This window comes from Oncorhynchus tshawytscha, linkage group LG10 (assembly GCF_018296145.1).
Source record: "Oncorhynchus tshawytscha isolate Ot180627B linkage group LG10, Otsh_v2.0, whole genome shotgun sequence".
NCBI classification, from domain to species: Eukaryota; Metazoa; Chordata; class Actinopteri; order Salmoniformes; family Salmonidae; genus Oncorhynchus; species Oncorhynchus tshawytscha.
In genome coordinates, this window is record NC_056438.1 from 1,730,987 (window position 1) to 1,745,267 (window position 14,281).

Sequence of the window (14,281 nt, forward strand, 5' to 3'; positions counted from 1 at the left end):
TATTCTCTAGCCCTACTCTCTAGTCCCTTCTCTCTAGTCCCTACTCTCCAACCCCCTACTCTCTAGTCCTTACCTCAACCCCTACTCTCTATCTCTACTCTCTAGTCCCTATCTCTGGTCCCTACTCTCTAGTCCCTACTCCAGTCCCTACTCTCTAGTCCTCTAGCCCTACTCTCTCTATCCCTCTCTCTAGTCCCAACCTCCATCCCCTACTCTTTCTCTCTCTATCCCCTCTCTTGTCCCAACTCTCTATCCCTACTCTCTCTAGTCCCTACTCTCCTAGTCCTTACTCTCCAGTCCCTAGTCTCTGAGTCCCTACTCCCCAACCCCTAATCTCTAGTCCCTACTCTCTGGTCCCTACTCTCTAGTCCCTACTCCCAGTCCCTAACACAACCCCTACTCTCTATCCCCTACTCTCTGAGTCCCAACTCTATCCCCTCCCTAGTCCATATTCTCTAGTCCCTGCCTCTCTAGTCCCTACTCCCAGCCCTATATCTGCTCTCCTGGTCCTACTCTCTAGTCCCTGCTCTCTGGTCCCTACTCTCTAGTCCTTACTCTCTGTCCCTACTCTCCTAACCCTACTGTCCCCTACTCTCCATCCCTACTCTCTAGCCTTTCTCCAACCCCTAATCTCTAGTCCCAACTCTCTATCCCCCTACTCTCTAGTCCCCTCTATCTCTACTCTCTAGTCCCTACTCTCTAGCCCCCTGCTCTCTAGTCCCTACTCTCTGTTCCCTACTCCCTAACCCCTACTCTCTAGCCCCTACTATCAGTCCCTACTCCCCAACCCTGCTCTCTAGCCCCTACTCTCTAGTCCCTACTCTCTGGCCCCTACTCTCTTGCCCCTACTCTCTAGTCACTGCTCTCTATCCCTACTCTCTGGACCCTCTCTGGTCCCTACTCTCTAGTCCCTACTCTGTCCCTACTCTCTCAGTCCCTACTCTCTGGTCCCTACTCTCTAGTCCCTACTCTCTAGTCCCCTACTCTCTAGTCCCTACTCTCTATCCCCTACTCTCTAGTCCCTACTCTCTATCCCCTACTCTCTAGTCCCTACTCTCTAGTCCCTACTCTCTGGTCCCTACCCCTACTCTCTAGTCCCCAACCCCTACTCTCTAACCCCTACTCTCTAGCCCCTCCCTCTAGCCCCTACTCTCTAGTCTCTACTCTACTCTCTAGACCCTACTCTCAGTCCCTTGCTCTCTATCCCCCTCCTCTAGTCCCTAATCTCCAACCCTACTCTAGCCCCCTCTCTAGTCCCTACTCTCTAGCCCCTACTCTCTGTCCCCTACTCTGTAGTCCCTACTCTCTATCCCCTACTCTCTAGTCCCTACTCTCCAACCCCTACTAATCCAGTCCCTACTCTCCAACCCCTCTCTCTAGTCCCTCTCTACTCTCTATCCCCCTACTCTCTAGTTCCAACTCTCTGTCCCCTACTCTCTGGTCCCTACTCTCTATCCCCTAGTCTCTTACCCTACTCTCTAGTCCCTGGTCTCTAGTCCCTACTCCCCAGCCCCTACTCTCTATCCCCTACACTCTAGACCCTAATCCCCAACCCCTACTCTCTGGCCCTGCTCTCTCTGGTCCTACTCTCTATCCTGGTCTCTGGTCCCTACTCTATCCCCTACTCTCTAGTCCTACTCTCTAGTCCCTACTCTCTAGTCCTATTCTCCATCCCCTACTCTTTAGTCCTACTCTCTACTCTCTATCCCCTACTCTCTTGTACCAACTCTCTATCCCCCTACTCTCTAGTCCCTACTCTCTAGTCCTTACTCTCAGTCCCTACTCTGGTCCCTACTCCCCAACCCCTAATCTCTAGTCCCTACTCTCCAGCCCCTACTCTCTAGTCCCTCCCCAACCTCTCTACTCTCTATCCCTACTCTCTAGTTCCAACTCTCTGTCCCCTACTCTCTAGTCCCTACTCTCTAGCCCCCCTACTCTCTGGTCCCTACTCTCTAGCCCCTACTCTCTAGCCCTACTCTCTCTCTAGTCCCTACTCTCTATCCCCTACTCTCTGGTCCCTACTCTCTATCCCCTGCTCTGCTCTCTGGCCCCTGCTCTCTTTCCCCCTCTCTCTGGTCCCTACTCTCTGGTCCTACTCTCTGGCCCTACTCTCTATCCCCTACACTCTAGACCCTACTCCCCAGCCCCTACTCTCTGGCCCTGCTCTCTGGTCCCTACTCTCTATCCCCTACTCTCTAGTCCCTACTCTCTATCCCCTCTCTGGTCCCTACTCTCTGTCCCTACTCTCTGGTCCCTACTCTCCAACCCCTACTCTCTATCCCCCTACTCTCTGGTCCCTGCTCTCTGGCCCTGCTCTCTGGTCCCAACTCTCTATCCCCTACTCTCCAACCCCTACTCTCTATCCCCTGGTCTCTAGTCCCTACTCTCTGGCCCCTACTCTCTATTCTCTAGCCCTACTCTCTAGTCCTTCTCTCTGGTCCCTCTCTCCAACCCCTACTCTCTGTCCCTACTCTCTATCCCTACTCTCTAGTCCCTACTCTCTGGTCCCTACTCTAGTCCTACTCTCCAACCCCTACTCTCTAGTCCCTACTCTCTACTCTCTATCCCCTACTCTCTAGTTCCAACTCTCTATCCCCTACTCTCTAGTCCCTACTCTCTATCCCCTACTCTCTTGTCCCAACTCTCTATCCCTACTCTCTAGTCCCTACTCTCTGGTCCTACTCTCCAGTCCCTACTCTCTAGTCCCTACTCCCCAACCCCTAATCTCTAGTCCCTACTCTCTAGTCCCTACTCTCTTTCCCTACTCTCCCAGTCCCCTACTCTCTATCCCCCTACTCTCTAGTCCCAACTCTCTATCCCCTACTCTCTAGTCCCTATTCTCTAGTCCCTACTCTCTGGTCCCTACTCTCCAGCCCCTACTCTCTATTCCTCTCTCTCTAGTCCCTACTCTCTGGTCCCTACTCTCTAGTCCTTAATCTCTGTCCCTACTCTCCAGCCCTACTCTGTTTCCCCTACTCTCTAGTCACTGCTTTCTAGCCCCTTTTCTCCATCCCCTACTCTGGTCCCTACTCTCTACTCTCTATCCCTACTCTCTAGTCCCACTCTCTATCCCCTACTCTCTAGTCCATATTCTCTAGTCCCTACTCTCTAGTCCCTACTCTCCAACCCCTACTCTCTATTCCCTCTCTCTCCCTACTCTCTAGTCCCTACTCTCTCTTACTCTCTAGTCCCTACTCTCCAGCCCCTACTCTGTTTCCCTCTCTCTATCCCCTACTCTCTAGTCCCTACTCTCCATCCCCTAATCTCTACTCTCTAGCCCCTCTCTCTTGTCCCTACTCTCTAGTCCCTACTCCCCCAACCCCTACTCTCTATCCCCTACACTCTGGACCCTACTCTCTGCCCTACTCTCTGGCCCTACTCTCTAGTCCCTATCTCTATCCCCTACTCTCTACCCTACTCTCTAGTCCCTACTCTCTAGTCCTACTCTCCAACCCCTACTCTCTATCCCCCTACTCTCCAACCCCTACTCTCTATCCCTGGTCTCTAGTCCCTACTCTCTACCCCTACTCTCTATTCTCTAGCCCTACTCTCTAGTCCCTTCTCTCTAGTCCCTACTCTCCAGCCCTACTCTCTAGTCCTTACTCTCTACCCCTACTCTCTATCCCCTACTCTCTAGTCCCTACTCTCTAGTCCCTACTCTCCAACCCCTACTCTCTATCCCCTACTCTCTAGTCCCTACTCTCTAGTCCCTACTCTCTAGTCCCTACTCTCCAGTCCCTGCTCTCTAGTCCCTGCTCTCTACTCTCTATCCCCTACTCTCTGGTTCCAACTCTCTATCCCTACTCTCTAGTCCCTACTCTCTAGTCCTCTCTCCAGTCCCTACTCTCTAGTCCCTACTCCCCAACCCCTAATCTCTAGTCCCTACTCTCTCAGCCCCTACTCTGTTCCCTACTCTCTAGTCCCTACTCTCCAGTCCCTACTCCCCAACCCCTACTCTCTAATCTCTAGTCCCTACTCTCTAGTCCCTACTCTCTAACCCCTACTCTCTACTCTCTAGTCCCTACTCTCTAGCCCTGCTCTCTGGCCCATACTCTCTGCTCTCCAGCCCCTACTCTGTTTCCCCTGCTCTCTAGTCCCTACTTTCTGGCCCTTTTCTCCATCCCCTACTCTCTAGTCCCTACTCTCTACTCTATATCCCTACTCTCTGGTCCCAGCTCTCTATCCCTACTCTCTGGTCCCTACTCTCTATCCCCTACTCTCTAGTCTCTACTCTCTAGTCCATATTCTCTAGTCCTACTCTCTAGTCCCTACTCTCCAACCCCTACTCTCTGTTCCCTGCTCTCTAGTCCCTACTCTCTAGTCCCTACTCTCTAGTCCTTACTCTCTAGTCCCTACTCTCCAACCCCTACTCTGTTGCCCCTACTCTCTGGTCCTAACTCTCCAGTCCCTACTCCCCAACCCCTAATCTCTAGTCCCTACTCTCTGGCCCTACTCTCTAGCCCCTACTCTCTGCTCTCTAGTCCCTCTCTCTGGCCCTGCTCTCTCTGGTCCTACTCTCTGTTCCTACTCCCCAGCCCCTGCTCTCTATCCCCTACTCTCTGGTCCTACTCCCCAGCCCCTGCTCTCTGGCCCTGCTCTCTGGTCCCTGCTCTCTGGCCCCTGCTCTCTGGCCCCTACTCTCTAGTCACTGCTCTCTGGCCCCTGCTCTCTGGCCCCTGCTCTGTAGTCCCTACTCTCTAGTCCCTACTCTCTATCCCCTACTCTCTAGTCCCTACTCTGTAGTCCCTACTCTCGAGTCCCTACTCTCTATCCCTACTCTCTAGTCCCTACTCTCTATCTATCCCTACTCTCTGCTCTCTGGCCCCTCTCTCTTACCCCTACTCTCTAGTCCCTGCTCTCTGGTCCTACTCTCTAGTCCCTACTCCCCAACCCCTACTCTCTATCCCCTACTCTCTGGTCCCTACTCCCCAACCCCTACTCTCTGCCCCTCCTCTCTAGCCCCTACTCTCTAGTCTCTACTCTCTACTCTCTAGACCCTGCTCTCTAGTCCTTCTCTCTATCCCTACTCTCTAGTCCCTAATCTCCAGCCCCTACTCTCTGGCCCTACTCTCTGTCCCTACTCTCTAGCCCCTACTCTCTAGCCCCTACTCTGTAGTCCCTACTCTCTATCCCCTACTCTCTAGTCCCTACTCTCCAGCCCCTACTCTCCAGTCCCTACTCTCCAACCCCTACTCTCTAGTCCCTACTCTCTAGTCTCTATCCCCCCTACTCTCTAGTTCCAACTCTCTGTCCCCTACTCTCTAGTCCCTGCTCTCTAGCCCCTAGTCTCTTACCCCTACTCTCTAGTCCCTACTCTCTGGTCCTACTCTCCCCCCCTACTCTCTATCCCCTACAATCTAGACCCTCTCCCCAGCCCCTACTCTCTGGCCCTACTCTCTAGTCCCTACTCTCTATCCCCTACTCTCTAGTCCCTACTCTATCCCCTCTCTCTAGTCCTACTCTCTAGTCCCTACTCTCTAGTCCCTACTCTCCATCCCCCTACTCTCTAGTCCCTACTCTCTACTCTCTATCCCTACTCTCTTGTCCCAACTCTCTATCCCCTACTCTCTAGTCCCTACTCTCTAGTCCTTACTCTCCAGTCCCTACTCTCTAGTCCCTACTCCCCAACCCTAATCTCTGGTCCCTACTCTCTCAGCCCCTACTCTGTTTCCCCTACTCTCTGGTCCCTACTCTCCAGTCCCTACTCCCCAGCCCCTACTCTCTATCCCTACTCTCTGGTCCCTACTCTCTGGTCCCTACTCTCTAACCCTCTCTCTGCTCTCTAGTCCCTACTCTCTGGCCCCTGCTCTCTGGCCCATACTCTCTGCTCTCCAGCCCTGCTCTGTTTCTGCTCTCTGGTCCTACTTTCTAGCCCCTTTTCTCCATCCCCTACTCTCTAGTCCTACTCTCTACTCTATATCCCCTACTCTCTAGTCCCAACTCTCTATCCCCTACTCTCTAGTCCCTACTCTCTATCCCCTACTCTCTAGTCTCTACTCTCTAGTCCATATTCTCTAGTCCCTACTCTCTAGTCCCTACTCTCCAGCCCCTACTCTCTATTCCCTACTCTCTAGTCCCTACTCTCTAGTCCCTACTCTCTAGTCCTTACTCTCTAGTCCCTACTCTCCAACCCCTACTCTGTTGCCCCTACTCTCTGGTCCTAACTCTCTAGTCCCTACTCCCCAACCCCTAATCTCTAGTCCCTACTCTCTAGCCCCTACTCTCTAACCCCTACTCTCTGGCTCTCTAGTCCCTCTCTCTAGCCCCTGCTCTCTAGTCCCTACTCTCTATTCCCTACTCCCCAGCCCTACTCTCTATCCCCTACTCTCTAGTCCTACTCCCCAACCCCTACTCTCTGGACCCTACTCTCTAGTCCCTACTCTCTAGCCCCTACTCTCTAGCCCCTACTCTCTAGTCACTGCTCTCTAGCCCCTACTCTCTGGCCCCTGCTCTGTAGTCCCTACTCTCTAGTCCCTACTCTCTATCCCCTACTCTCTAGTCCCTACTCTCTAGTCCCTACTCTCTCTCGAGTCCCTACTCTCTATCCCCTACTCTCTAGTCCCTACTCTCTATCCCCTACTCTCTACTCTCTAGCCCTCTCTCTTACCCCTACTCTCTAGTCCCTACTCTCTGGTCCCTACTCTCTAGTCCCTACTCCCCAACCCCTACTCTCTATCCCTACTCTCTAGTCCCTACTCCCCAACCCCTGCTCTCTGGCCCCTCCTCTCTGGCCCCTACTCTCTAGTCTCTACTCTCTACTCTCTAGACCCTACTCTCTAGTCCCTTCTCTCTATCCCCTACTCTCTCTGGTCCCTAATCTCCAGCCCCTGCTCTCTGGCCCCTACTCTCTGGTCCTACTCTCTGGCCCCTACTCTCTAGCCCCTACTCTGTAGTCCCTACTCTCTATCCCCTACTCTCTAGTCCCTACTCTCCAACCCCTGCTCTCCAGTCCCTACTCTCCAACCCCTACTCTCTAGTCCCTACTCTCTACTCTCTATCCCCTACTCTCTAGTTCCAACTCTCTGTCCCCTACTCTCTAGTCCCTACTCTCTAGCCCCTAGTCTCTTGCCCCTACTCTCTGGTCCCTACTCTCTGGTCCCTACTCCCCAGCCCCTCTCTCTATCCCCTACAATCTAGACCTCCCCAGTCCCCTGCTCTCTGGCCCCTACTCTCTAGTCCCTACTCTCTATCCCTACTCTCCAGTCCCTACTCTATCCCCTACTCTCTAGTCCCTACTCTCTAGTCCCTACTCTCTAGTCCCTACTCTCCATCCCCCTCTTTAGTCCTACTCTCTGCTCTCTATCCCCTACTCTCTTGTCCCAACTCTCTGTCCCCTACTCTCTAGTCCCTACTCTCTAGTCCTTACTCTCCAGTCCCTACTCTCTAGTCCCTACTCCCCAACCCTAATCTCTAGTCCCTACTCTCCAACCCCTACTCTCTAGTCCCTACTCTCTACTCTCTATCCCCTACTCTCTAGTTCCAACTCTCTGTCCCCTACTCTCTAGTCCCTACTCTCTGGCCCTAGTCTCTTCCCTCTCTCTGGTCCCTACTCTCTAGTCCCTACTCCCCAGCCCCTACTCTCTATCCCTACACTCTCCCTAATCCCCAACCCCTACTCTCTGGCCCTACTCTCTAGTCCCTACTCTCTATCCCCTACTCTCTAGTCCCTCTCTATCCCCTACTCTCTAGTCCCTACTCTCTAGTCCCTACTCTCCATCCCCTACTCTTTAGTCCCTACTCTCTACTCTCTATCCCTACTCTCTTGTCCCAACTCTCTATCCCTACTCTCTAGTCCCTACTCTCTAGTCCTTACTCTCCAGTCCCTACTCTCTAGTCCCTACTCCCCAACCCCTAATCTCTAGTCCCTACTCTCTCAACCCCTACTCTGTTTCCCCTACTCTCTAGTCCCTACTCTCCTACTCTCTAGTCCCTACTCTCTATCCCCTCTCTCTAGTCCCTACTCTCTGGTCCCTACTCTCTGTCTCTAGCCTCTCTCTATCCCCTACTCTCTAGTCCCTACTCTCTACCCTCTACTCTCTGTCCCAACTCTCTATCCCTACTCTCCAACCCCTACTCTCTATCCCTGGTCTCTAGTCCCTACTCTCTGGCCCCTACTCTCTATTCTCTAGCCCTACTCTCTAGTCCCTTCTCTCTAGTCCCTACTCTCTATCCCCTACTCTCTAGTCCTTACTCTCCAGCCCCTACTCTCTATCCCCTACTCTCTAGTCCCTACTCTCTAGTCCCTACTCTCTAGTCCCTACTCTCCAGCCCTACTCTCTAGTCCCTACTCTCTACTCTCTATCCCCTACTCTCTAGTTCCAACTCTCTATCCCCTACTCTCTAGTCCCTACTCTCTATCCCCTACTCTCTTGTCCCAACTCTCTATCCCTACTCTCTAGTCCCTACTCTCTAGTCCTTACTCTCCAGTCCCTACTCTCTAGTCCCTACTCCCCAACCCCTAATCTCTAGTCCCTACTCTCTCAGCCCCTACTCTGTTTCCCCTACTCTCTAGTCCCTACTCTCCAGTCCCTACTCCCCAACCCCTACTCTCTATCCCCTACTCTCTAGTCCCTACTCTCTGGTCCCTACTCCCCAACCCCTAATCTCTGGTCCCTACTCTCTGGCCCCTACTCTCTAACCCTACTCTCTGCTCTCTGGTCCCTGCTCTCTGGCCCCTGCTCTCTGGCCCATACTCTCTGCTCTCCAGCCCCTCTCTGTTTCCCCTACTCTCTAGTCCTGCTTTCTGGCCCCTTTTCTCCATCCCCTACTCTCTAGTCCCTACTCTCTGCTCTGTATCCCCTACTCTCTAGTCCCAACTCTCTATCCCCTACTCTCTAGTCCCTACTCTCTATCCCCTACTCTCTAGTCTCTACTCTCTAGTCCATATTCTCTAGTCCCTACTCTCTAGTCCCTACTCTCCAGCCCCTACTCTCTATTCCCTACTCTCTAGTCCTGCTCTCTCCCTACTCTCCCTACTCTCTGTCCCTACTCTCTGCTCTCTCTAGTCCCCCCTACTCTCTTACCCCTACTCTCTCTTAGTCCCTACTCCCCAGCCCCTACTCTCTATCCCTACTCTCTAGTCCCTACTCTCTCCCCTACTCTCTAGCCCTGCTCTCTGGTCCCTACTCTCTAGTCCCCCTACTCTCTAGTCCCTACTCTCTAGTCCCTACTCTCTAGTCCCTGCTCTCCAGCCCCTACTCTCTATCCCTGCTCTCCAGCCCCTACTCTCTATCCCCTGGTCTCTGGTCCCTACTCTCTGGCCCCTACTCTCTATTCTCTGGCCCTACTCTCTAGTCCCTTCTCTCTAGTCCCTACTCTCCAGCCCCTACTCTCTAGTCCTTAATCTCCAACCCCTACTCTCTATCCCTACTCTCTAGTCCCTACTCTCTAGTCCCTACTCTCCAGCCCTACACTCTATCCCCTACTCTCTAGTCCCTACTCTCTAGTCCCTACTCTCTAGTCCCTACTCTCCAACCCCTACTCTCTAGTCCCTACTCTCTATCCCCTACTCTCTAGTTCCAACTCTCTATCCCCTACTCTCTAGTCCCTACTCTCTAGTCCTTACTCTCCAGTCCCTACTCTCTAGTCCCTACTCCCCAACCCCTAATCTCTAGTCCCTACTCTCCAACCCCTACTCTCTATCCCATACTCTCTAGTCCCTACTCTCTATCCCCTACGCTCCAACCCCTACTCTCTATCCCCTACTCTCTAGTCCCTACTCTCTAGTCCCTACTCTCCTCTCTAACCCCTACTCTCTACTCTCTGGTCCCTACTCTCTGGCCCCTGCTCTCTGCCCATACTCTCTGCTCTCCAGCCCCTACTCTGTTTCCCCTCTCTCTAGTCCCTACTTTCTAGCCCCTTTTCTCCATCCCCTACTCTCTAGTCCCTACTCTCTCTCTATATCCCCTACTCTCTGGTCCCAACTCTCTATCCCCTACTCTCTAGTCCCTACTCTCTATCCCCTACTCTCTAGTCTCTACTCTCTAGTCCATATTCTCTAGTCCCTACTCTCTAGTCCCTACTCTCCAACCCCTACTCTCTATTCCCTACTCTCTAGTCCCTACTCTCTAGTCCCTACTCTCTAGTCCTTACTCTCTAGTCCCTACTCTCCAGCCCCTACTCTGTTGCCCCTCTCTCTGGTCCTAACTCTCCAGTCCCTACTCCCCTACCCCTAATCTCTAGTCCCTACTCTCTAGCCCCTACTCTCTAACCCTCTACTCTCTACTCTCTAGTCCCTACTCTCTAGCCCCTGCTCTCTAGTCCCTACTCTCTATTCCCTACTCCCCAACCCCTACTCTCTATCCCTACTCTCTGGTCCCTACTCCCCAACCCCTGCTCTCTGGCCCCTACTCTCTGGTCCCTACTCTCTATCCCTACTCTCTAGCCCCTACTCTCTAGTCACTACTCTCTAGCCCCTACTCTCTGGCCCCTGCTCTGTAGTCCCTACTCTCTAGTCCCTACTCTCTATCCCCTACTCTCTAGTCCCTACTCTGTAGTCCCTACTCTCTGGTCCCTACTCTCTATCCCCTACTCTCTAGTCCCTACTCTCTATCCCTACTCTCTGCTCTCTGGCCCTCTCTCTTGCCCCTACTCTCTAGTCCTACTCTCTAGTCCCTACTCTCTGGTCCCTACTCTCCAGTCCCTACTCTCTATCCCCTACTCTCTAGTCCCTACTCTCTGGCCCCTGCTCTGGCCCCTCCTCTCTGGCCCTCTCTCTCTAGTCCCCTCTCTCTCTCTACTCTCTGGTCCCTACTCTCTGGTCCCCTAATCTCCAGCCCCTACTCTCTGTCCCTACTCTCTGTCCCTACTCTCTGGCCCCTACTCTCTGGCCCCTACTCTCTAGTCCCTACTCTCTATCCCTACTCTCTCTGTCCCTACTCTCTAGTCCTACTCTCCAGTCCCTACTCTCCAGCCCCTACTCTCTAGTCCCTACTCTCTGGCTATCCCTACTCTCTAGTCCCAACTCTCTGTCCCCTCTCTCTAGTCCCTACTCTCTGGCCCTAGTCTCTTACCCCTACTCTCTAGTCCCTACTCTCTATCCCCCTACACTCTAGTCCCTAATCCCCAACCCCTACTCTCTAGCCCTGCTCTCTGTCCTACTCTCTATCCCCTACTCTCTAGTCCCTACTCTCTAGTCCCTACTCTCTAGTCCCTGCTCTCTAGTCCCTACTCTCTAGTCCCTACTCTCCATCCCCTACTCTCTAGTCCCTACTCTCTAGTCTCTATCCCTACTCTCTTGTCCCAACTCTCTATCCCTACTCTCTAGTCCCTACTCTCTAGTCCTACTCTCCAGTCCCTACTCTCTAGTCCCTCTCTCCAGTCCCTAATCTCTAGTCCCTACTCTCTAGCCCCTACTCTCTAGTCCCTACTCTCTACTCTCTATCCCCTACTCTCTAGTCCTACTCTCTGTCCCTACTCTCTAGTCCCTACTCTCTAGCCCCTAGTCTCTTACCCCTACTCTCTAGTCCCTACTCTCTAGTCCCTACTCCCCAGCCCCTACTCTCTATCCCTACTCTCTAGTCCCTACTCTCTAGTCCCTACTCTCTAGCCCTACTCTCTGGTCCCTCTCTATCCCCTACTCTCTAGTCCCTCTCTATCCCTACTCTCTAGTCCCTCTCTCTCTAGTCCCTAGTCCCTACTCTCTAGCCCTATCTCTCTCTAGTCCCTGCTCTCTGGTCCCTACTCTCTAGTCCCTACTCTCTAGTCCCTACTCTCTAGTCCCCTACTCTCTAGTCCCTACTCTCCTAGTCCCCTACTCTCTAGTCCCTACTCTCTGGCCCCTACTCTCTAGTCCCCTACTCTCTACTCTAGTCCTACTCTCTGGTTCCCTACTCTCTGTCCCCTACTCTCTAGTCCTCTAGTCTCTCTCTAGCCCCTAGTCTCTTACCCCTACTCTCTAGTCCCTACTCTCTAGTCCCTACTCTCCAGTCCCTACTCTCTATCCCTACTCTCTAGACCCTAATCTCTGCCCCTACTCTCTGGTCCTACTCTCTAGTCCCTACTCTCTATCCCCTACTCTCTAGTCCCTACTCTCTAGTCCCTACTCTCTAGTCCCTACTCTCTGTCCCTACTCTCCATCCCCTACTCTCTAGTCCCTACTCTCTATCTCTATCCCCTACTCTCTTGTCCCAACTCTCTATCCCCTACTCTCTAGTCCCTACTCTCTAGTCCTACTCTCCAGTCCCTACTCTCTAGTCCCTACTCCCCAACCCTAATCTCTAGTCCCTACTCTCTCAACCCCTACTCTGTTTCCCCTACTCTCTAGTCCCTACTCTCTAGTCCCTACTCTCGAGTCCCTACTCTCTATCCCCTACTCTCTAGTCCCTACTCTCTATCCCCTCTCTCTCCCTGCTCTCTAGCCTCTACTCTCTATCCCTACTCTCTAGTCCTACTCTCTGCCCTCTGCTCTCTAGTCCCAACTCTCTATCCCCTACTCTCCAGCCCTACTCTCTATCCCTGGTCTCTAGTCCCTACTCTCTAGCCCCTACTCTCTATTCTCTAGCCCTACTCTCTAGTCCCTTCTCTCTAGTCCCTACTCTCCAGCCCCTACTCTCTAGTCCTTACTCTCCAGCCCCTACTCTCTATCCCCTACTCTCTAGTCCCTACTCTCTAGTCCCTACTCTCTAGTCCCTACTCTCCAACCCCCTACTCTCTAGTCCCTACTCTCTACTCTCTATCCCCTACTCTCTAGTTCCAACTCTCTATCCCCTACTCTCTAGTCCCTACTCTCTATCCCCTACTCTCTTGTCCCAACTCTCTATCCCTACTCTCTAGTCCCTACTCTCTAGTCCTTACTCTCCAGTCCCTACTCTCTAGTCCCTACTCCCCAACCCCTAATCTCTAGTCCCTACTCTCTCAGCCCCTACTCTGTTTCCCTACTCTCTAGTCCCTACTCTCCAGTCCCTACTCCCCAACCCCTACTCTCTATCCCCTACTCTCTAGTCCCTACTCTCTAGTCCCTACTCCCCAACCCCTAATCTCTAGTCCCTACTCTCTAGCCCCTACTCTCTAACCCCTCTCTCTGCTCTCTGGTCCCTACTCTCTGGCCCCTGCTCTCTAGCCCATACTCTCTGCTCTCCAGCCCCTACTCTGTTTCCCCTACTCTCTAGTCACTGCTTTCTAGCCCCTTTTCTCCATCCCCTACTTTCTAGTCCCTACTCTCTACTCTATATCCCCTACTCTCTAGTCCCAACTCTCTATCCCCTACTCTCTAGTCCCTACTCTCTATCCCCTACTCTCTAGTCTCTACTCTCTAGTCCATATTCTCTAGTCCCTACTCTCTAGTCCCTACTCTCCAACCCCTACTCTCTATTCCCTACTCTCTAGTCCCTACTCTCTAGTCCCTACTCTCTAGTCCTTACTCTCTAGTCCCTACTCTCCAGCCCCTACTCTGTTTCCCCTACTCTCTATCCCCTACTCTCTAGTCCCTACTCTCTATCCCCTACTCTCTACTCTCTAGCCCCTACTCTCTTGCCCCTACTCTCTGGTCCCTACTCCCCAACCCCTACTCTCTATCCCCTACACTCTAGACCCTACTCCATAGCCCCTACACTCTGGCCCTACTCTCTAGTCCCTACTCTCTATCCCCTCCCTACTCTCTAGTCCCTACTCTCTAGTCCCTACTCTCTAGTCCCTACTCTCCAACCCCTACTCTCTATCCCCTACTCTCCAACCCCTACTCTCTATCCCTGGTCTCTAGTCCCTACTCTCTGGCCCCTACTCTCTATTCTCTAGCCCTACTCTCTAGTCCCTTCTCTCTAGTCCCTACTCTCCAACCCCTACTCTCTAGTCCTTAATCTCCAACCCCTACTCTCTATCCCCTACTCTCTAGTCCCTACTCTCTAGTCCCTACTCTCCAACCCCTACACTCTATCCCCTACTCTCTAGTCCCTACTCTCTAGTCCCTACTCTCTAGTCCCTACTCTCCAACCCCTACTCTCTAGTCCCTACTCTCTACTCTCTATCCCCTACTCTCTAGTTCCAACTCTCTATCCCCTACTCTCTAGTCCCTACTCTCTAGTCCTTACTCTCCAGTCCCTACTCTCTAGTCCCTCTCCCCAACCCCTAATCTCTAGTCCCTACTCTCTCAGCCCCTACTCTGTTTCCCCTACTCTCTAGTCCCTACTCTCCAGTCCCTACTCCCCAACCCCTACTCTCTATCCCTACTCTCTAGTCCTACTCTCTAGTCCCTACTCTCTAACCCCTACTCTCTGCTCTCTAGTCCCTACTCTCTAGCCCCTGCTCTCTAGCCCATACTCTCTGCTCTCCAGCCCCTACTCTG

General features: G+C 52.9%; 1 protein-coding gene across 1 annotated transcript in view; it reads left to right on the forward strand.

Moving 5' to 3' along the window:
* Positions 1-4,094, forward strand: part of LOC112239299 (Fc receptor-like protein 5) — a 36,970-nt gene extending 32,876 nt beyond the window's left edge. The window contains exon 6 of the mRNA XM_042329297.1: positions 4,019-4,094. Within this exon, the coding sequence (XP_042185231.1) occupies positions 4,019-4,094 (76 nt within the window). The remainder of the gene's footprint in view (positions 1-4,018) is intronic.
* The last annotated feature ends 10,187 nt before the right edge of the window (positions 4,095-14,281 follow it).